The 23,189-nt window shown below is 52.2% G+C and overlaps 1 protein-coding gene across 1 annotated transcript in view; it reads left to right on the top strand.

Moving 5' to 3' along the window:
• The window catches only part of LOC125955424 (netrin-3-like), a 58,066-nt gene that overhangs the window by 22,969 nt on the left and 11,908 nt on the right, over nt 1-23,189 (top strand). Inside the window, exon 5 of the mRNA XM_049686592.1 lies at nt 6,347-6,535. Within this exon, the coding sequence (XP_049542549.1) occupies nt 6,347-6,535 (189 nt within the window). The remainder of the gene's footprint in view (nt 1-6,346; nt 6,536-23,189) is intronic.

The following is a 23,189-nucleotide window of genomic DNA, read 5'->3' as shown; positions in this document are numbered from 1 at the left end:
CAGATGAGAGTTGAGGTATTTTTCGCGATACGCCACGCCACGAAGGACCTTCGCTTGGCTACTACTAACCAACGCAACCAACTAATTAGCACCGTGTGCGGCTCACGCCACGTGTGCGTGTGTGTGTGTGTGCACAACAACGTATGTGACCCACTTTCCGGTGCGGGTGCAGGCTACCACTGGCTACCGTAAAGCCCTTTCACCTTTGGAGTGGCAACAGGTCACTGTAGCAGTCACCAGCACCACCATCCCCCCAAAACGGAACTCGAACCAATGGTCGGAAAGCACCTCAGCGCCTTCGAATGGAAAAGAAGGGGAGTGTAAGAGGAGAGAGAGTGAGGGGCTGCAGAACAAATTGTAAATGTAATTGGAAATGAATCGTTACCAGAAAGTGGTGGTGGTGGGGCTGGTGGTTGACGGCACCCCCCCAATATGACGGATATTGGATTGCGTGCGTCGATGGGGTGCTAGGGTGGGGTGAGGCGAGGTGGCGAGGGGGGGGAAATCATTAAATCCAGACGGGGCGCGCGTACAACAACAATTTCCTGCCGGGTCCGGGAAAGTAATTTCCGCGGAAAATCTCCATCAAATCGCTACCGACGGTTTTTTGGTGAAGGTTTGGGAGGGTTGTTGGGGGTGGTTTGGGGGGAGGGGGTAACTCGGTGTAGGCGTATCCCGGAATCGCCCGGATCGACGGAAGGGCCCGCCGGATTCTGCGCCGGAAAATCTCGGCCGGCAATCGGGACGGGACTGTGATTATTCCCTTACCGTGTGTGTGTGCGCGTGTGTGTGTGTGCCCGGCGTCAGCTGCTAGTGTGTCGCGCGGTTCGGGTCGGGACCAAAAACCGCCCAAAATTCGAGTTCTTAGTGCTGTCCGTGGGATGTGGAGTGTCACATGTTGCGCGTGCACCACCACCACCACCACCACCCGCCCGCGGTTCTGACTCTGGCTCTCGAGCTCTAGCTCTCTAGATGACGGGTGACAACGGTGGCACCGAATCGGAACGGTCCGGCCTGGTCTGGCCTGGCGAGAAGCGCACCATATGTGGCGCACCACATTTTGCATTGCATTGAAAGTAGGTTACGGTAGGTGGTGGTGGAGGAGGGGAGTCGGGAGCGGGTGGTCGCTTTAACGCAGCATTATATGGTCGCACACTCACACATGCAGATAATTCTGGTGAAGGTGGTGGCGGTGGGAATGTTTAATTATTTTTTGAGGTTATTTGGCGGCACGTCGCGCACGTCACGCGTCGCGTCAAGACCCCCTCCCCGCCCCTCTCGGTATGCTGTAATGTGGTGGTCCAGAGCCAGAGCATGTCATCAAAAAAGGCCTTTTAAAGGCCTGCCTCCACCGCCTCTCTCTCTCGCGCTTCCTTCATTCTCTCTCCATAGAAGGACAAGATGAAAAGAGCGGAAGGTGGTGGTGGCAGGGGGTGGTGGTGGTGGTGGTGGTCCGGCGGTACTCGGCGGTATGTCTTCCAAATCTGGTCACTAACGCCGACCGTGTGCCCGACCCCCCCGCAGAGAGAGAGAGAAGGAGAGAGAGAAAAAAAAAGAGAGAGAGAGAGAGAGGCTGGCCGCCCAGCCGTATCAGTGGCCTGGCACAGTAGCCGCTACACCGGTACTCCGGACTACTGGAAGATATATGACCTCGTTCAAATGATCAATCCACCTCCAACAATCAGAAGAGGAAGAAGAAGAAGAAGAAGAAGAAGAAGCCTTTGTGGGACGACTTTTTATGTTTGCTCCTCCCCGCCCCCGTCCTTAACCGAACGATAAAACCTAACACCCGGGTACAAGAGGAGTATTAGGAGCCACACTGACGGTCACTACTACTGCTGGACTGGACTGGTCAGCCTACTTTGTTTGTATGCCTAGACAAGAGAGGGTGGGTGGACGCTACGTCATAAAACCGTGAGATCGTGTTCATACTGTTGTTGCTGTTGTTGTTGTTGTTTTTATTGTAGTTGTTGTTGCTATATGGGGACTCATTTCGCACGCGGCGCGACGGACCCAAGTTAATTACCAACCAGCACCACCACCACCATCACCACCAGCAGCAGCAGTGGCGGCGGCAAATAGGAATGGTTTTGTTGCTGAAAATTGATTTCCACGTCCGCGCTACAGAGACCCTAACGGGGGTGAGAAGATTGCGTGAAATATGAACCGAGAAGGGGTGGGGGGAAGGGGGTGTAACGTAACAAACAGCACCACGCGCACAACACCATCATCACACCGGATGCAGCAGCAGACGCTCGCCTCTATATATATATATATATTGTTTTTCGCTAATCATGATTAACATGAACACTGGATTGGGGGAGTGATATGAGGGTGTTTTTTTTTTGTAGGGGGGTTGGAGGGGATGCGCGCTTGATACAAACCACACGAAACAACAAAGAGACGGTCAGAGAGAGAGACGCAGCGATTCCCGTGTAAACAAGGAATCGCTTGTCTGTGAAGCTGCGTCAGTGGCGTCGTCGCGTGGGCAACATCCTCATGTGGAAGGGGGAGGGGGGGGTGCGAGTGGTCCTCGCTCGCTCGCTCGATCGGCTCGCTGTTGATGTTCGCGCGTAGCGGCATGCCGACCCTTCGACAGATCGCGCACAGGGAGCGCCGCATCTCAATCTCAAACCGTATACCGACTATTTGTTTGGAAAACAAATAGCATTTAATTGAAATTAGGTTCGGGCTCGGTGCTGCTGCCGGAGCAACGCCGCTGGCAATCAAAAGAGAGAGAGAGAGAGAGAGAGAGAGAGAGAGAGAGAGAGAGAGAGAGAGAGAGAGATGGTATACAGATCAGCGAACGGAATTCGCAATTGCGCTCAACACACACGCACGCACAATGCCACGATGCTTAAGGGGGGGGGGCTTTGGTTATTTCGGGTTAAAACAAGGCTCATTTTTGACGATTTTTAGTAAAGAAACCAGTCAACTTATCTTTTTCAAAATAAACTTTTATTAAACAACAACCTTTCAAGAATATTTGGTTCTATTTTGGGGAAGATTTGATCAAAACTACGTTCATGGCATCCAATCTAGAATGGCAAGTTTGCAAAAATATACTTTTTGCGGTGCCCATCGTAGCCACGTGCTGGGTTATCAGAAACACACAAATGAATATTCTTTTGTTAGATTATAAGTTTATCCAGGTAACCCCGTCGAGTTTTTATAGAATTTCGCATTTTTCGATTTTTGGCAGATTTTTGAAGTTAAAAAAGTGTTACTTTTTCGATATTCCCTCAAAAAACGACACTTACATAATTAAAAAAATTATTTAAAAAAAAGTATCAACAATTTTTACAAAATCTCGACGGGGCTACCTGGCAAATAGTGTACAGATTATATGTTTAAAATTTCAAATCGATCGGTCCAGTAGTTTTCATGATACGATGGGCAACATCTTTGAAAACGTTGGTTTTTGGGAAAACGCGATTTAAAGTCGCGAAATGCTTTGAGCCTTGTATGAAACTTTGTTTTTCAAAAATCCATATCTTTGTCAGTTTTGCTTCGATTGATCCCAAAATTTCACACAATACTCTTGAAAGGATAAGCATTCATAAAAAAATGTAAAAAATAAATGCTAAAAAAATAAAATAAAATACCGAAGCCCCCCCTTAATACACGATAGCAACGTCAAATAAAGTTTCGTATCGATAGTTGTTATCGGGAAAGGCTATGCTAACGGTGCTTAGCTTCGTAGCCAGCCAGTCAGCCAGCCAGCCAGCCAGCAAGGAGTTGTTCCTCTCTCAGAATCCCTATCCCCTTTGTGGCCTTCGATTGATCGCCCACCACACTGGACCCTCGAGCTGCGTGCGTGTGCGCGAATCGACCAGCTCTCAACCAGCGGATGTGCTATTGCGAAAGGGAAAGGTCTGCAGAATGGAGAATGGTGCAAAGAAGTGGATAAACACACACACACACACACGCACGCACACGCGCATATGTATAGATAGGTAAACAACGCACTGGCGCGGCTCACTGTTGCAGGATGAAATGAAAAATTGGTTTCCGGAGGGCTTGCGGGCCCCAAGGCCAACAGACGGCGACAGACGGCAGCAGATAAGAGAAGGAGAGAGCAGAGTAGCAAACAGTAGACAAATACAAATAAACAAAGCCGAATCCTCGAGAGAGACGTCGTCGAGGAGTTCCGAACGGAAGAGACCAACCGCGAACCGCGATGACAACCTGACGAAGACCTTCCACCGCAGCGAAGCGACAGTAGCAGTAGCAGCAGTAGCAGCAGTAGCAGCAACCGTTGCGAGATTATCATGCGACCATTTATCTTGATTAAACTGCTATCCGGCTAGTATACAACCGGCAGCAGCAACAGACTGGCAGACTCGTCACACGCAGACAGGCCAACACCCCCCGCCGGAGGATGAGGTGTTTTTGCAATTAGATTGCGAATTGCGGTCGGGAGTCTCGCTCGGTTTCCCCGGTAGTCGCTCAAATACTCGCAAGCACCTTGCCACCACCGACCACGACGACAGTATACTAACAATGATGCAAAAAGTAACCGGCATTTTTTTTTCTTCATAAATCGCGGGCTTATCCTTTTTGGAAATTCTGTTTTTATTTTGTGTTGCGTTGACAGCACTGTTACGGATACATCTGTAGTAGTGATTTGTTTGCACTAAGTTTTGACATCGTGTCGATTTTTACAATGGCTGCAAAACTACATTGCTACTTTCGCTAGCAGCAAAAATGAAATTAAGTGTTCTCGACACATCACAAAAAGGTTACAAAAGTGTTATGGTGACGATATAATCTATCGAAAACACAGGTGCACCAGTGGTACACTCGTTCTGGAACGCCATCGACATCGAAAACGGATGAAAACGTCGCTGAAATCCGAAAATTGTTGATCGAAAATCGCAAATTGACGATAAGGGACGATAGCTGAGCCCACCAACATATCATTCGGATCTGTTCCGCAAAAAACTTACTACTTTGGGGAAGCGAAGGGGACAACTTGAATTTTGAAGATTAAACATGTACCTTTTTTTAAATGAAATTCCGGTTATTTTTTGATCATGGTAGTATATATGGATGGATGTCGCTCCTATACTAACCTTGACCCGTCTCGGTAGCACCTTGAGATTGGCCTTGTCGTGCTCATTGCCCTGTGTCCTTAAAATACACAAATATACTTGAGACTTTCAGACGGTGCACCATGCGTGACACCATTTTTTTAAATCGTAAAACATCAGGGGATGAGAGGAGGCGCGCCACTACTAAGTGCATTCGATCGTTATTCGGCCAAATGGCGACACCAGCGCGGCAATTATTAGCAGTTGGTTGCGTCCAGTCTTGGCACAACAGAAATACTCCGAATTGCTGGTTGTTTGTCGAACGTTTCTTCGAATGTACGAAGTATTGCAGAGCTGAAAATTAATCTTTGGAGAGAAAAAACGAAACTTTGGCTCAGGCTGACTGTACTGTAGCGGAAAACCGACCGAGGTGTCCACATTGTGGCCCTCTCTTCTCTGGACAAAACCTTCCCATCGAGTGCTGCTACAGGTTCTACTGCAAATAGTCACACGCACGAGTACACACACAAACTGCGAGCTGCTGCGTTCAGACAGACAGACAGACAGACAGACAACAAGCGACGCACCCGTGCTGAGATGTCAAATGCGTGCTCGCTGCGTGCATCCTAAGCCTCTGCTGCTCCTGACCCGGCTGCTTATGGCGGAAGACACAACACTAGCTGCATGCTTGTGTGTGTGTATGGGTGTATGTGTTGTGTTGAAGTAATTATTGTTTACGCACGGTGTGTGGATCCAGGGAAACCCGCCCAGCCTGGCCAATTAGTCCCGGAGCAGCCAATAGCACCCCCCCTCCTTTCTCTCTTTTCCCCTTCCTCTTCCCCTTGCCGCCTTCCCTTTTGTGCTCTCGATCTGCCTTGCTGTTGTCGTCATCGTTGTCGTCGACCTGGGAATGAATAATTGACACTCTCCACACTCCTCTACCTTTCTCTATTCTTTCTTTCTCTCTCTCTCTCTCTCTCTCAGTTTTCGGATTTGGCTTTTGTTGTGCGTCGCCGACGCCAACCCAACCCAAGTCCTTCGCCGGGGAGGGGGTTTGGGCGACCGGAAATTAAAGATTAAATAAGTAAAGTGACACACACACACGCACGCACACTTACAGGTATCGTCATTGCCCCCCCGGCCGAACAAAGGAAACCCCCCCGGTTGGTAAGCCGGGCCGCGTCCTCAGAACCACGGTCACTACCCCCTACCCCCTCGACACACACTCCCCTGCGCGCACCCATTCTACATCGTCAGCTTCTGCTTCTCTTCTGATCTTTTGCTTCTTCTTCTCCGTCTTCTTCTTCTTGCAGTGTGTAACTGCAACGGGCACGCGCGCCGCTGCCGCTTCAACATGGAGCTGTACAAGATGTCGGGCCGGATTTCGGGCGGGGTGTGCCTGAGCTGCCGGCACGCGACCACCGGTCGGCACTGCCATTACTGTCGCGAGGGCTACTACCGGGACGCCACCAAACCCGTCACGCACCGGAAGGTGTGCAAAGGTAAGTACAACAAGGTGGTACAGGAACATCCCCTTCTGGACTGGACTTCCTTTTTGCTTCTGCTTCTACTACTGCGCTCCGTTCCGTTCCGGTAGAGAGAGAGAGAGAGCAGAGCGAGAGAGAGAGAGCAGAGAGCGACCACAACTGACAGGGAAGTTGGTGGAAGTGCGTGGGCCGGAAGTGAGGGGGAAACTCTTCTCGGAGGGGGGGTGGTTTCCGGTGTGGCGAACATTTCCTTGCCAGAGGATGATTAATAATTCATCACCACGCTCTTTCCGTGGGCATGCTCGTTCGCTGATCAACTTCATCTTTTGGACCGTCTTCCGCTTCCCTCCCCCTAACCCCCTCTGCCTTCTCCTACAGAATCGGGGGGTGGGTGAGAGTCAGTCAGCCGCGTCAGCCAGTCAGTCCGTCAGTCAGTCCGTCAGTCAAGGTGCGATCCTTTTGCTCTTTGGCGCCTAGCGCATCCCTTCATCCCCCGTTCCCTTACCCGCAACCGAAAGTACCCGGATGGTGCTTCCGGTCGGATGTTCCGATCCATCATCATCGTCTTCTTCGTCTTCTTCTTCTTCTTCTTGCTAAGGTGTTTCAGGCGTCTTGCCCCTCTTGCGTTACCCCTGGCCACCCCCGGGAACACCCTTGGCGTTCCTCAATGTTCGCCATCTTTTCACCACCGACACAGAACGCGTTCCACCTCCGTGGGTTTCCGGAGGGGGAGGGGGGCCGAACGCCGATTATTCCGAGTTCCAGGAGTCCCATTGGTCCCATACACCAACAGTATTGATGTACACACACACACACACACACACATACACCCATGGACACTAAGGTGGGGTGTGGAGAGGGGTTTATCGTTATTCTTTTATTCTCTGTTTGCCTTTCCAATTTCTTCCCTTTGCCCTTTCACCCCCCGCTTCTTCCATTTCGTGCAAAACCACCCCCTCGCCCCCCCCCCCTCGCCCCCCCCCCCCTCCCCTTCCGGAATCCGGAATTCAGCGAAGCGCAAAAACTCACCAACACCAATGCTGGCTGGAACTCCAGCATCCTTCAAAGAGCGCCAGCTACAGCAGCAGCAGCATAAGCTTTCAATCATGTTTCCGCTTGACGGATTCCCCTCATCCCCATCCCCGGCACCCCGGTTTCGGCTGCTCAGCGCCGCTGCTGCTGCTGCTACTGCTGCTGGAGATCCTGCTCTAGATGGCCTTTGTTCCGTGGTTCAGGGGTGGCGTGCCCGCTTCTCCTCCGTCCAAAAATTAAGCCTCCCTCACCCCGCATTGCACCCCCTCCCACCCCCTCATCGCTAGGCAAAAGCATCCATTTTCATATCGCGAGCTGCCGCTCGTTAGTGTGGCAAAGGTTTTCGGGGGGAGTTGTGGTTGGGGTTGGGGGATGGGGGTTGCCCGGGGGGGTGCGTCATGGCCGCTAATGCCAAATCCGGAAGGCACGTAGCGCGCCCCCCTCCCCCCCAGAATGTTGCGCATGTTGTTACACCCAAAATCAGACGTTTCCAGTCCGTTGGCTGAAATTCCATTTGGTACATTTGGTTCCGAACATTCGGGATCAATTGGGTTCGGGGTAGAAAAAAAACAAAAAAACCCCCCTTTCGAGTCGTTTCGATGTCGCGTCGATCGGACCCTCGACTCCCTCGCAGTAGCAGTAGCAGTTGATGAGCGGCGCGAGTGATCCCTTGTGAACTTCTAGAGCGCTCGCTAGATGCCGCGCGCGCGGCCTCAGGTTATGACTCTCCAATTTCCTTCAATTCGAGAAACCACTAAAAACTCATTAAAACCATTCGGCCAGACCTGAACCCCTCGAACGAACGAACGAACGAACGAACGAACGAACGTTGTCAACGAGTTGTGTTCGCCAGAACTGTTTAACGACTGGTGCGCGACCGCGCAATCCCGGTTTGACCTCCGACCAACGACGACGACGCTGGTGGCGGTGGCGAGTTTTATGAACCACGCGTTGCTGCTGCTGCTGCTGCTGCTGCTGCTAGTACACCGATCAACCGGAGAGTCCGGTGTGATCACCCGAAACGCACTGTGCGCCCCCCAGGGGGAGGATTTTATGGACTCGACGACGAAGCGTCCGCTCGCCGTCGATTAGCTATTTTTAAGCATTTGTTAATCGATTTCTTTCGACCGGTCGGCCGGCCGGTCGGTCGGTCTCCTGGTCTGCCTTCTGCGTCTCCGCACACACACACACACACACGCACGCACGCACCGCGCGTCCTGTTGAATTCGGTTTTTATGGGAACCATTTCGGCCGATCGGAGTTTGATTTCTTAATGTGCGCGCGCGTGTGTGTGTGGGAGGATTCGCGCTCATCTAGGAAGAAGCGCGCAGCCCCCCATAAAGTGTGGTGTTCTGTGTCGCATTAGTGTGTGTGTGTGTTCCTCCAAGAGTGCAGTACTGGCAACAGCGATGCACTTTCGCTCGTAAACGACTGCTGCTGATGCTGATGCTGATGCTTCTCCTTCGAGACGATAATGGAGCCTATTATGATATGGGCTGTGTCGGAGTTTTATGGTTTTCCTCCTTTGGGCGCATCTCAGCAGGGAGCGAAAATCGCGTTCCATTACGCGAGTTACCGAGGGTGCATTACCTGCACCTGCTGCTGCTGTGTGTGTATGTGTGCGCGCGATGATGCCATTAGATGATGATGCCGTTAATGGAGCTGATGTCCAACAGGCATCTGCTGCTCTGCCTGGCACGATGGTGGCACTCTTAACCGGTTCGATGGCCAACCTGGCAAACACTTGCTAGCTGGCTGGCTCCGAATATTTGAAGTTCCCGATAAGTTCATTATCCAAGGCGCGTTTTGTGCCTTGTGTGCCAAGTGATGCAGCGCCTTTTAAACTGCAGCGGGTTGCAGGCACCAGAAGTACGGTCAGGCACCGTACTGAAGTGAAGAAGACCGGGGTGAACTGTCTGGCAAAATGGCCGACTACTCTGGAAACTACTCGGAACCACTCGCGCATATGCTCACTCGGAGCGCTCTGGAGCAGGGGACCAAAAAACAATTAAAATTCAATCATTCACACACACACACACACACACACAAGCAGAGAGTACGATGCTACGATGGTTGTTGCCGCTGGCTAGCCAATCTGCATGTGTGTATGTGTGCCGTGAAGACCATCGCAAACGCGCAACACATGGACAACCATGGAGTCAATGGGAGTCATATTTCCGGGGGCTTTTCTGCATCCCCTGGGTCGGTGAATCGGAAGTTGCCTGGACCTGGTCGGAGGTGCTGAGCAGGCTGGTCTGGTTGGTTCGTTCGTTTGGCCTCGATTGCCGCCCGGAGGCGCTCAGAGTGTCAAAGATAAATAGATTCCGAAATTCGAACTCGCCGTCGTGGTCGCGCGTGGAGCGTGTGGCTGAAATTTAATTTCGAAGCCTGCGGCCTCCCGTTTTTCCTTCTCCACCCCGCGGGACGCGGCACACGTCCATTCGTGACGTTCACACACACGCACACGCGCGCACGCACACAGTACAGTGTTTGATGTTGAAAGCAACCGATGAAGAGCATTATTTGCGAAATTGCACAGAGAACCCCTTCTGCTCTGCTCTTCTCCGGTCTGGTCTGCTCGTGACAATTGGAGGTAAAAGTTTGGAAAACTGAACGCACACACTCACACACGCACGAACGCACGCACGCATCTTCGCATCCGAATTCAAAAGCGCTTCACCGGAAGCCTTTCCCCCGCCGGAAGTTTCGTTCGAAGCTGTCCACTGCAGCTGTCCGGTCCGGGCCCGGTTCTACTGCTGCTGCTGCAGGTGTTGCACATGCACAGGCCACAGGTGCATTGCCCTCGCACGCCAACAAGCACTACTGAGCCAACTGAGGCCTGTCTTCGGTGGAAAAACATTCCCCGTACTGGCCCGGAACGGAATGAATGTAATAGGCTTCTATAGCGTAGCCGTAATGCCGGGGAGGGACCTCTGGCTGGCTGGCTGGCGCAATAGCACACACACGCAAACCAAACAATCCAGGATAATGTGCAGGACTGGCTGGCTGGGTGTGCAAAAAGTGCACAAAAAAACCACCGACGAAAGGACGAGAAACGATTGAGGGAAACGAGCGCATCGCGTTTGATGTTTTCGATGTTCAGGACCACACAGAGCCCCCCGGCGGGGGTTCGATGGTTGGCCGAGGGACGGACGCTCAAACATTGGCTGCACGGCGATGCAATTATCATTTACTCCCGGGAGGGGTGGACGTTACTGTCTGGTAGTAGCAGTAGCAGCAACAGCCGGGCAAACCAATAACGCAGAACAACTATTTGATATTCCCAGGCTACTTCCCGGCGTGCGTGCGTGTGCGAGTGCGTACGTGTGTGTGTGTGTGTGTGTGTGTGAATCGCCATTCTGGTTTTGATTAAAATGGGGAACCGAGAAGCTACCGGATCCGGGGCCCCCGGAACCGAACTGTGCGAACCTGGAGAGAGCGCACATCCGGACACTTAATTACTTCTGGCGGGCTAATGCCCCAACGGAGAACCGAGCTGGATCGACCGGTGACTGTTAGGATACTATACTCGACTCTAGAACAGACCACCACGCACCTCGCAGTCTCTCCTGTCATGCATGCCTTCCTCCCATCAATTTGCCATCGGCGCTAACTGCAACGGGCAGCTGCAGGACTTTGTGGATGGATTTCGCGGTTGGTTCGCCAAACGACGCCGCTCGACTGACATCGCAGATGCCTGCAGGCCACCTGACACACGCACACTGTAGTCGAGGTCGAACCGAGTCCCGAGAGCACATACGCAGTAGACGCCTGTCAGTGTCAGTGATACAAACAAAGACAGCGTTTCAATTTCGTCGAATTGCATCCGTTCGACGTCAGACCGCCTCTCTGAGCTGGCACCGTCCGAGGGGAGGGGAGGGAGGGTGGGGGGAACCCAGGAACAGGAGCAGGGCACTCTTGTCCCGACACGGACCGGAGTCGAGCCAAACGAATTCGGCAACAAACTCATCGGAAAGTCATGGGCCTCGTGGGACCTTCCGGCTATATAGGAGAGAGTAGAAAGGTCCGGTAGGGGGAGAGGCTGCTGGAGTGGGAATTGCGTGGCACCGCAATCATCACGTCGTCGTCGTTTTCCTCCTTCTCCTTCTCCTCGTAGATTGAAGGCCTCCTAGAGCTACAGCGCACACACATGCACCACTCAGTCTCTGTTCTGCTGCTGCGTACGCGTGTGTGTGTGTGTGTGTGTGTGCGTGTGTGTGTGCTGATGACTCCCCCGGGGGTTCCAGATACCACTTCATTCCTCTCAATCCCCCCCCTCGTTGCATCAATAACAACTGATAAAGAGATCAACGAGCTGGATGGGCAACCAACCCGAGCACACCGGCCAGCCCTACTCGAACGAACGTCGAAGGCCCTTCACGAAATTGCGATAAGCATTGCGAGCCCCCCGATTCACCCCTCCCCTCCACCCGGGGTTCAGGATCAACCCGAACCGAAAAATAAGAAATACACCCCCAACCACCTTTTGCTACCCTTACAGAGGGATGGTAGCTGATGAAGATGCCCCTGCACACGTACGTGTACGTACACACACACGCACGCACATCCTGGCAGCAGATAAAACGAGAAACACAGCAGCCAAATGGCACTGGACGGCCGGACGATGATGGTGATGGCGAAAAAGGGGTTACACCCGGAGGGTAGTATAGGGGGTTGGTGGTGGTGGTTGGCACACTCTTTCTCTCTCACTCGAACCCTATGCAAAATTCCCTTCCTACCCCCCAAAAAAAAAACACACACTCCCAAAAGAAGAACAGAAAACGGACCAACCCCCTCCCCCTAACAGGAGAGGGGGGGTGGCAACGGCCGAGAGAGAGAGCGAGATAAGCTACCACCACCAATACCATGGAAGGGCCAGCGGGGAGAGGAAGCATATTGTTTTATTGCGTCACCTCATACCACGGAGGGTGGCCCTCCACCTTCCGCCCCCTCACACACCCCTTCGCCACTTACTAACAAGGAGCTATAAATTCAAGGATTTGAAGAGATTGACCTCGTGATGTATGAACTCCCGGGCAGCCTCGCCGCGCTCGCTTTGTCGTCGTCGTCGTCGACGTTCTTGTCGTACCGTCGTTTATGCTTGTGAAGTGGGAATGATATGGGCATTGTAGACGGAGGAGGAGGAGGACTGGGGGAGGAGGGTGTATAAACAAAACATAAAAAAAGCGGAATCAACTGTGGCTCGAGCGGAGGGGTGCTTCTAGCAGCCCATAAACAGAGCAAACAATCCTCTTCTGTCAGATTGCGACGACGATGAGAGGCGGAGAGGCACACATACACGCTCCCTTTGTTCGCTCTGGTATGCCGGTGTGTGTGCGTGTGTGTGTGTATTGTCCGTTGGAGGGGTTGCTTACAATTTCCGGGATTTTCCTCTCCTAGGCTCCGGGGCTTCTGCGACTGCGGTCTCGGAAGGAAGGAGGGTCGGGGTTCCCGAAGCCAACCAGGCTAAACCAGCCGACTGGTGGGGGAGGGGGAAGGGGGTGGAATGGAGGAGCGGATGCTGTACAGAAGAGCAAGAAAAGAAGGAGAGAGAGAGAGAACAGTACAACAGGAAAAGTTGCCCTTTTTCCAATCGCAAAAAAGGGGTTTATGTTCAATTTGTTTTTTCCCCTCTTCCGTTCCGCTCTTCCGCTGCTCCCCTCTCTTCTCACCCTCTCTCTCTGCTTCTCCCCTCTCGTCGTCGTCGTCGTCGTCGTCGTCGCCGCCGCTTGTTGTTGTTGTTGTCGTTGCGTTGTTGCTGGGGATTTTATTGGTTTCGATGCCAGGACGAAAATGCTGTACACGGAGGGGTGTACTTGGGCAAGGACAGTGGACGAGCAATTCGTTCGCTGCTTCTGCTGCATGGACTGCTGGACTGGACTAGACCTCCTGAGGCTGCTCAGTTACTTCATTAACTGGCAAGCGAGCGAGCGAGCCACCAACAAGGGGGTTGGGGGTTGTTTGAAGACAGACAATTTACTGTTACATCGAGACAGTAGCTCGAACACGAGAGGAAGCGCTGTGTGTGCGTGTGTGTGTGTGTGGTCATCCAGTTGGGCTAGGAAAAGCCTGCCGGGTGAGTGAGCTGTTCCAGGAAATGAAATAACCTCACATGGTGTCCAGGTATTCCTCCCCCCCATTTACCATCCCTTACCAGATGTCCGTTGCCCGTTTTGCCGGAGGTGTTCGTCTTCGTCTTGGCATGCGAGCCCTTTTTTGGCACGCTCCGGCAAATGCTCAGGACCTGACGGACGGACGAAAATCGAATCCGGAAAGGGAGCTATCTCCCTCCACGTCATCATCATCCCCCTCGGTAAAACCATTCCTTCCGCGGAGTCGTGAGGCGAAAACTCCAAAGACCGTACCATCATTAGCGAACCCACGCGTGCGTTAAGGCATGAAAAGTGTATATCGCTCCACCAACTACCCCCCACGGGGGGGGGGGTAGGACCTTCGCCCAAAAACCGCAACCTCCACCCTCAGAATCCTGTCCTTGCCGACGGCCCCTTTTTGGGGACTCTTCTAGCGAGCGAGTCCCCCCACACCCCCACCCTCAAAAAACTCTCCATCCCCGTCCCGTTTTTCCTTTGGTTTTCACTCGCACGGAAACAAATCGCAATCGTTCCGTTGCACGCGTTTGATGAGCCCCGGGGGGGGGGGTTTCGATATCAATTAACGGTTTGCCGGTGGTCGGGCTACAAAATGGCGACCCACTTGTCGCGCGCGCGCGCGCGCCCGAACAAAGGAGCGCCCTTGTCCTGGCACGAACGCTTTGTACGCCTATTAAACTCCGGGAAACCGTCCACGGGCAATAATCCACACCATTGGCCATTGGCAAATTGCTGCCGCGACATGCCCTTGGAGCGTGCGTGTGTGTGCGAGTGCGTGTGTATTCCGAATGCATCAGCAATGCGCCAAGCCAGAGTGCACGCAAACGCAACGCACCGCACCATTAAACGGCCCACCCCCTCCCTCGCGGACCTTAAGTGGCCGGATTACGGATTGCTGACCACTGCACGGGGTGGCGGAGGGGAGGGGGATGCAGTTAATGGTACTCTCTCGCCACCTCTCGCGCTTTTCCATCACCAAACGCGAGCGCGATTGCGATGCGGATCGCGCGATATAGATTGGTGATGGCGTGATTGTCAGGCGATGCGAGCGAGCGAATGGATGGATGACGCGCGAACAGTGTCGTTAAAAAGGCACCCTTAAAACTCTCCCTTCCCTCATCCCCATCCCCATCCCATCCTCCATATGGCACGTCGACGTCGCTTCCGAGTTTTATGGCCTTTAACGGAGGGAGGTTCGTCGTTTGATTGACTTTTAGTGCTTCCCGTGGGGTAGTGAGTAATTTAGACCAAGGGATTGACCACAAGGAAACCGTCCAGCCGTCCGTCACCGGCACCTTCTTCTGCGCCAGTGTCTGCGCTCAATTAGCAGATCGTGTCGGCATGCCGCCATCGTCGGCGACATAAACATGAGGCGAGAGTCATAAAAAACACCCAACACCCAAGCACACACATGGAGTGAAGGCAGGAAGGCGGGGAGAGGGGAGAAAGGGGTGTTAGCAGCCTCTTTTGCATTTACTGTGTGTGTGTGCTGTGTGCGGTTCGTGGGAAAATCGTGGCAGCAGAATGCTAGCCAGGGCCCAATAATAATCGGTGTTTCGGGGTCCACCAGCTTGCCAAGCAAGCCAAGCAAGCTCTTCTGCAGGAAAACCCGGACCCGGGCACAACGGCAGGCCGACTCGACGGGCCGGACCGACCGGGCCGGGCCACCCTTTTTTCGCAAATCGCCGCGCGACGCGACGCGACGCGCGACTGCGTTGCTGATTTATGATTTATGTTCCGCGTGCGTGCGTGCGTGTGTTTATGGAGGAGAGAAGAGGAGAGGCGGCATTTCCTGCCACCAAGCCAAGGTGTGGCACGACACACACGCACACACGCACGCATACACAAAATGCGAATCCAAGGTTTGGCCTTCGTTTCGATTTATGCCGAGTCCGCTTTGCGAGTGTGTGGGAAGTTTGATGTCCGGCTCCGCGGGTCCGATCCGCGGCTCCATTTCCGGTCGCCGGCCGGCCAGCCAGCCAGCCGGCCAGCTTCATGATCTCATGCAGTCGTGGTCTTCGCGTGGTCCTACAATGCCGTGCCAACAATAACAGCGAGCGCGCACAAAACAAACAAACGACGAACGGCGGGTTGGTCCCAGGGCCGGTTGTTTCCCCGCCGCGTGTGTGTGTGTGTGTGTGTGTGTGGGTGTGGGCGATTCGCCAAGAAGCGCTGCAAGAGCGCAGAAACGGGGGGAGGTCGTAAATTTGTTTTGCTCCAATTATTTATGCAACTGCATCGTCCGAGGATGGCAGGGCAGGAAGGGGTGCGATCGGATATTGGCAGCCACCAGCCAGGAGCACCAGGCAGTGGGCAGTGTTATACGGGGGAGGGGGTGGCACTTTGGGCGTGAAGTATTTATGTCCGCGCCGTCGCGGTCCATTTGTTTCCGCCCGTTGCCTTGGTCTCTTGTGTTTTTTTTTGTTTTTCGGGTTGCACTTCGACGGCGCAGCTTCTTCCAATTCTATTTTTTCCATTATATTTTTTTATATAGACCATTTTTTTTTACAAACCACTTTTTTTCACAGCGCAAGCAAAACTTTTAGTGTGTGTGTGTTGTTAAATCAAATGTTTCGCAACTCAACTGTCCAAATGATAGTCAAAAAGGAAGGAGTTTCTCGTTTACCTGTTTTGACTGTTGTGGCGGCACTCGTGTGACCTTGACTGCTTGGTGGACGCTCCGTTTGAACGTCCAACGATGACCCCGTTGCCTTGCTGGTCAGTCAAGGTTGCCAGCCAGCCAGCCAGCCTTAAAGACTAAATATGCGTTATGCACCCTCCCATCCCCAGATCTGTTCCTTGAGGTCTTTTTTTTCGAAGTGTGTGTATGTGTGTGTGTCTGTGTGTGTGTACTCTTCCCATAAGTAGCTACCATATGCTGTTGCTCTATGGGGCTCCTGGTAGGTAGGGATGCATCCGCAACTGCATCAGCTACTGTAGTGTGTTCGAAGTAGGGTGGGGGTTGCGGGGTGCTCTACAAGGAAGGTGAGGTTTCTCTCTCTCTCTCTCTCTTCTCTCTCTACTTGCGAGAACCACAAAAGGCCGGTGCGGTGTACGAATCCAATAAATTAGCACAAAGGATCAAGGGCGGAGTCCCGCCCCTCCTGCCACCCCTTGCCACCCCACCAGAAACCACCGAAGCAGCAGCAGCAGCAGTAGGCCATAAATCAGAACAAAACCGCGCTCCGATCGCTGCCAAGCCGTCGCCAACCAATCAAGCTCCTGGGGAGAGAGGGTACTGTGGGGGGTGGGGGACAAATCGTTGCCTTCACGTTAATCCGCACCTCCGGCACACGCACACACACACGCACGCACGCACACACGCACGCTAGTAAATTGTTGTAATTAATAAAGCGTTTGCTACACTCGATTAAGCCGGGACCCGGGTTCCGGTCCCGGTGCCGGGCACTCCCAGGCCGCTGCCTATCCTGCTGTCTAGATGCTGTCCAAATCCTGCTGCCTAGAGATGCTGTGTAGCTCGCTACAATTTATGACACGACTAATTTTTGCCCAATTACCAGGAGGAGAGCAGAAGAGCAGAGCAGCTTCTTCTTCTTCTTCTTCGCACAAACCACGACCATGATGTTTAGCCCCCCCAAAAAACTCCAGTGTCTCTCACTCTCTCTCTCTCTCTCTTTCTCTCTCTCTGGCATATTGGCATGCTTATCGGTTCATCATGGACCTCCACAGCGGGGGGGTAGCGGAACAAGGGGTGGCAGGAACAAGATCCCTTTTGGCCCCCCCTACCAACACACGCACACACACACACCACCTTTTGAGGGGAGCGTCCTAACCTCACAGAGATGATGCTGCCGGTGGCGTGTAATTGATTTCACACTCCTGCAGCAGCAGCCTTACCCACTCTCTGCTGCCCCTCATCATCGCGTGTGGCCCATTAAACACTCCCCTCCCCATCCCCCAACCCCCAATCCTCCCCCGGGGTGAAACAGCAGAGAGAGGGAGTCTCTTACACGATTTACATTTATTATCTCACGATCGCACATTCCAGAGCAGCAGCAGCAGAAAGGGAAGAGGTCTCTACACGTGTGTGTGAGTGTGTTTATGTGTGTGTGTGTGTGTGTGTGCGGGTGTGTAATCGGACAGGAGGGTGGACGAGCGAGCTGGGGGAGGAATAAAAATTAATCCAATCCCAATAGGCCACGGCACGCGGCCCCGGTGGAGGGGAGATTTCCCGGAGATGCGGGCTGCGGGAATGTAATGAATGTCCTCCTCGCCGCTCGTGCGTTGATGCTGGCAATGATGATGATGATGATGGTGATGTTGGGGGAAGGGAGTATAATCAAAACTTCTTATCTCACACACACACCCAGCAACGCCGAGGAAGCAGAGACTTGGTCCAGGAGGTTAGGATGCTGCGAGGCGCGGAAGTTGTGCTGGTTGCAAAAGAGTTAAGCTGCCGATTTATGGGCCAGATTAGTGTTGCGACAGGCAGTTAGGAAGGGGGGAAAAGACGAGAGGAAAAGGCGGTGCTGCACCCTGTCTTGAAATAGGCTAGGGATCGTCTGGCGAACGTCTTGAAATATGGGCTCGCAGTTGCAGCAGCAGCAGCAGACGTAGTTGCAGTAGCTACTAATTTCGCAAGGGAAAAATTAGAGAAAGAGAGAGAGAGAGAGAGAGAGAGAGAGAGAGAGAGAGATGACCTTCGCATACGACTTCGACTTCCAGGAGCCAAACTGATGCACTGTAGAGAAAGTTTTTGTGGAGCGATACAGCAGCAGCAGCTGTTGCTCGTAGAGCTCAAAGGTTTTTAGAAGAGTTGTTGTGTCCTGAGACTGTACGACAGAGACCAAAGCAGAGAGAGAGCTAGAGAGAGGGAGCCAAGGACCTTCAAAAAGGGTAAGAGACCTAAGCGGAGACCTACAGACACCTCACCACAACCGTGCAGCAATAACAGCGCGCCAAACTCTCGACTCCAGACAACCGGAAGCCATTTAGAAAGTGCGCGCCGGTGTGCCTGTGTGCCTGTGTGTGTGTGTGTGTCCGTGACACACCAGACCAGACAAAGTAGCCCCGGACAAGGCCAGTGTGGACGTTCTGGCACAACCGCAACCGATCCGATAAATCACCTCTTTTATCCTCATTTTCTTGCTCTCTCCTTCTCTCTTTTTCTATCTCTTTTTCATCATAAAAAAGGGGTCCTCATGAGCGGTGTTGTGGCTACTGCGAGGCCTCTCTGCCAGGCCAGGAGTAGTAGCCACTGGCCCCGGAGACGAGTACGTTCTCGGCTCGACTCGCGGGGATGACAAATAAATCAAACCCCCAGGAGAACCCCGACCGGTACCGACGTTTACTATCAAATTACCATTAAATCACGCCTCCTGGCGCCCGCTCCCCGGGCCTCCCCGGGCCTCCCCGGGCCTTCCTTGTCTCACTTTCTCGCCCCCGATCTGCGGTGCGGCGTCGAACTGTTCGAACTGCGCCGAACAACTCTTTCGAACGGTTCGAACTCGATCCGATCTCGCTTAGGACATCATAAATCATCGCAACCTATCCAAGGGCTCGGGGGGGAGAAGGAGGAGGTTGCAGCAGCACGAGGAAAGAGTGTGTGTGTGTGTGTGTGTGTGTGTGTGTGTGTGTGTGTGTGTGTGTGTGTGTGTGTCAAAGTATTGTCGTTCGCTGCTTTGACACACGACGACGCAGGCTGCCCGGAGTGACGCCGCGCCGCGAAACAACCTACCGACCGACCGACTGCAATGCACTGGAATGCATGCATGCAGCAACCACAGCAGCAACACCAGAGGCCCACGCGCCCGCTCTCTCTCTCTCTCTCTCTCGCCGGAAGGTTGTTAAAAATCAATTAGCTTCGTTAAAGTTCGATTTCAAATAATGACTCCAATTACGACCGCGCACGACCACGAGCTCGTTCCTGCCGGTTAACGCGGCCGGCACCGCCATCCCTTTGCCTGTTTCCTCGCTCGCTTGCAAGCGTCACTCGCTGTGACGTTTTTGGTGGCGCGCTCGAAGCGTCGTCATAAAACTGACATTTGCTTTGCCCGCAACGACGCCGCCGCTGCTGCTGCTGCTGCTGCTGCTTTTCGAATTCCCTAACAAGATGATATCGATTGTTGATACACACACACACACACACGCACACGTGCACGCACACAAAATGACGATGCCGGCAGACGAGTTGAGACCAGCAGCGAGATAACGAGATAACGAGTTGCCCCTTCATCGGCGCTAAAGGTTTTGGACATTTGTTTTGTGATGATGATGCGCACACACGCACACACACGTTGCACGCTCCTTCCGCAAAAAGAAAAACCTTCCCATTACAGGTGTGTTGAATAATGCACGCTCCATGGGGAACGCACACACACGCGGACGCACGCACGTTGTGATAAATGATACCAATTATCGAAATATATCCTTCTGCCTTCAGCTCCACGACAACAAACAAAGGAAGGGTGAGGGTCGAGGTGAGGATCTCCGGGATCCGAATCCATTCGATGTGCGTGCGTGCGTGTGCGTGTGCGTGCGTGTGCGTGTTTGGGGTATTACGGGCTCGGGGCTAAAGACTCCGTATTCGCCCACCTTTCGTCTCTATAATGGGGCCGACGGGTGACTTTGCGAAAAGCGCCCCTGCATTGACACTAGAAAAGGAGAGTGCGTGTGTGTGTGCAGCGTCGAGGAGCACATCTTCCTGCTCACTCCTGATGCTCTGATGATAAATGACTTCCCACAGCCCGGGAGCTCGATTGATGGAATTCGACGCCCGAAACGAACAACAAACAACTACTACAAAAGCAAAAGCAAAAAGCAAACCATCAGGCCATCCACAGCAGCAACCACAAACAAACGCACACACTAATGAGGCAAGCGGGTAGCAATAGCCGTCGCAATCAAGGCGTGACACCGTGACTACCTGTACCTGTACACCTTCTTCGCAACCAATCGCAACAGCGTTCGCTCCCTTTCCTAGTGGAGCATCTGCTCGTGGCTCTATTCGTAGAAAAAAAATAAAATCAAAGTTTTTTACCCCCCGGGGGTTCCGGTCTCCTCTTCTAATTGGATCGGTTGAGGTGTGGTGTGGGGGGACTGGACCGCCGGCTGCACCAATTACGCCTTACGACGCCATTACTGCTGGCTGCTGGGCCGTTTGCTAACGTTGCACCGGTGTGTGTCTTTGTGGCAGCTATTCGTCGATCGATATATATATATATGCATTTATTAGCAGCGAGCGAACCAATAAACGGGCGAGATTTATGACCGACTGACCGACCGTACGGGTGCCAAAAGGGGGTGTCAATGGGCACGCGCGCTCGCACGCGTGTCACGATTTGTTTGACATTCCGATCCGATGCGGCGATCGCATTCCGTTCCGATCCGAGGATATGGAATATGGAACAGACTGGCTCTGGAAAGGGGTCGGCGCTTCGACCGACACCGGAAACAAAGGGACCGAAGGGGGCCAAGGAGAGTTGACACCAGTCCAGTGGCCAAGCGTGTGCTTATCCCCAAAGGAAGCTTCCGGAAAAGGGTGTATACTCCCTTCCACACATACATTCGGTCAAGAAAGTACCGGGAAAAGTTGATTTAAATCTGACTGAGCTGTCGGATGCAGTTAATTTTTTTTTTTTCCTAGGTTTAAACAACTGTCCTCAACTATTGCGCAAAATTTGAGCAGAATCCGCGAACTCGTTTGCTTACAGCAATTTTTTAAGTAAGTCGATGTCAGTAGTAAGCGGCAATTTTTGGTTTTTTAGCTTAAGGGGGGGCTTTAGTTATTTCGGGTCCAAAAAAGGCTTTTGACGATTTTAAGTGAAAAAACCAGTCAACTTAATTTATTTAAGTAAATGTCATATTAAACGACAACTTTTCAAGAATATTTGGTTCTATTTTGGGGAAGATTTGTTCAAAACTACGTTCATGGCATCTCCAATCTAGAAAGGCAAGTTTGCAAATGTGTATTTTTTGCGCGGTGCCCATCGTAGCCACGTGCTGGGTCATCAGATATATGAAAATGAATATTCTTTTGTTAGATTAGAAGTTTATCCAGGTAACCCCGTCGAGTTTTTGTGAAATTTCCTATTTTTCGATTTTTGGCAGATTTTTTAAGTTAAAAAAGTGTTACTTTTTCGATATTGCCTCAAAAAACGACACTTACATAACTAAAAAAATTATCTAAAAAAAGTATCAACAATTTTTGCAAAATCTCGACGGGGTTAGCTGGAAAATAGTGTAAAGATTATATGTTTAAAATTTCAAATCGATCGGTTTAGTAGTTTTTATGCTACGATGGGCACCGTCCTTGAAAACGTTGGTTTTTGGGAAAACGCGATTCAAAGTCGGGAAATGCTTTGAGCCTTGTATGAAAGGCGGATTTTCAAAAATTCATATCTTTGTCAGTTTTGCTTCGATTGAGCTCAAAATTTCACACAATACTCTTGAAAGGATAAGCATTCATGAAAAAATGTGAAAAGTAAATGAGAGTATTAAAATTAAATACCGAAGCCGCCCTAAAGTCGCGAAATGCTTTGAGTCTTGTATGAAAGGCGGATTTTCAAAAATTCATATCTTTTTCAGTTTTGCTTCGATTGATCCCAAATTTTCACACAATACTCTTGCAAGGATAAGCACTCATAAAAAAATGTAAAAAGTAAATGCGAAGAATTAAAATAAAATACCAAAGCCCCCCCCCCCCCCCCCCCCTTAAATCGACTCAAAACAGATGCCGCGCAGATACTGACATCGACTTACTTAAACAATTGCTGAGCGCAACCATCACGCACAGGAACCATCAAATCGACTGTTGGTCCATTGCAGATTAGGATCCTGCAGCCCATAAGCCGAAGCTTCGAGAAAGTCAAAGCCACTGGACACTGATGAAAAGCAGTACCACAGAGTATACTCCGTAGCGAGCTCGCCCTCTAGAGCTACGCAGACACTCCCTTATAGCCCGTGGTAGGTGTCGAGGTCATTGTCGAGCAGGAACGCTGTAATCGCGGCGAGCATGAGGACACACACGCAAGACAAATGCCCTCTGCCTACCCATATTAGCATAGGTATGGTGCTGTAACGGAACGCATAATGTGCCGTTTGGAGGGGACACTGCAACGATTGTGGGGAATGTCATCATTCCTCGAGCGTGTGTGTGTGTGTGTGTGTGTGCCACTGCAGCAGCAGCAGCAGCAGCAGCAAGTCGGTGCCCAGCAGGAGACCTTCGGCCCCGTGGTATGTGATTGATCTGTTCGCCCATTGTTCGATCGATCGCTTCCAATATTCCTTCGAAGATTCTTCGCCACCGATCACCTCTTGTATGCCTTCCCGCCTTGGCCTGCCTCCCTTGCTGGTATGCCGGGGCACATCCCCCCCCCCCCCCCGAAAAAAAACAGAAGAGAAAAAAAAACGAAAAACACGACAAACGACGAAAAGGGGAGAAGGGGTGCGGTAAACACCCCTTTCCGGGCTCCACACGCCCTTTGCATGCATCCTTCCTCCAGGGCCGGCCAGCTACAGAAAGGGGGCTCCGTTTCTCTCTCTCCCCATCCCCCTCCCCCTTCCAC

This window comes from Anopheles darlingi, chromosome X (assembly GCF_943734745.1).
Source record: "Anopheles darlingi chromosome X, idAnoDarlMG_H_01, whole genome shotgun sequence".
Classification (NCBI taxonomy): Eukaryota; Metazoa; Arthropoda; class Insecta; order Diptera; family Culicidae; genus Anopheles; species Anopheles darlingi.
This window is presented reverse-complemented; position numbering and strand designations above follow the sequence as displayed.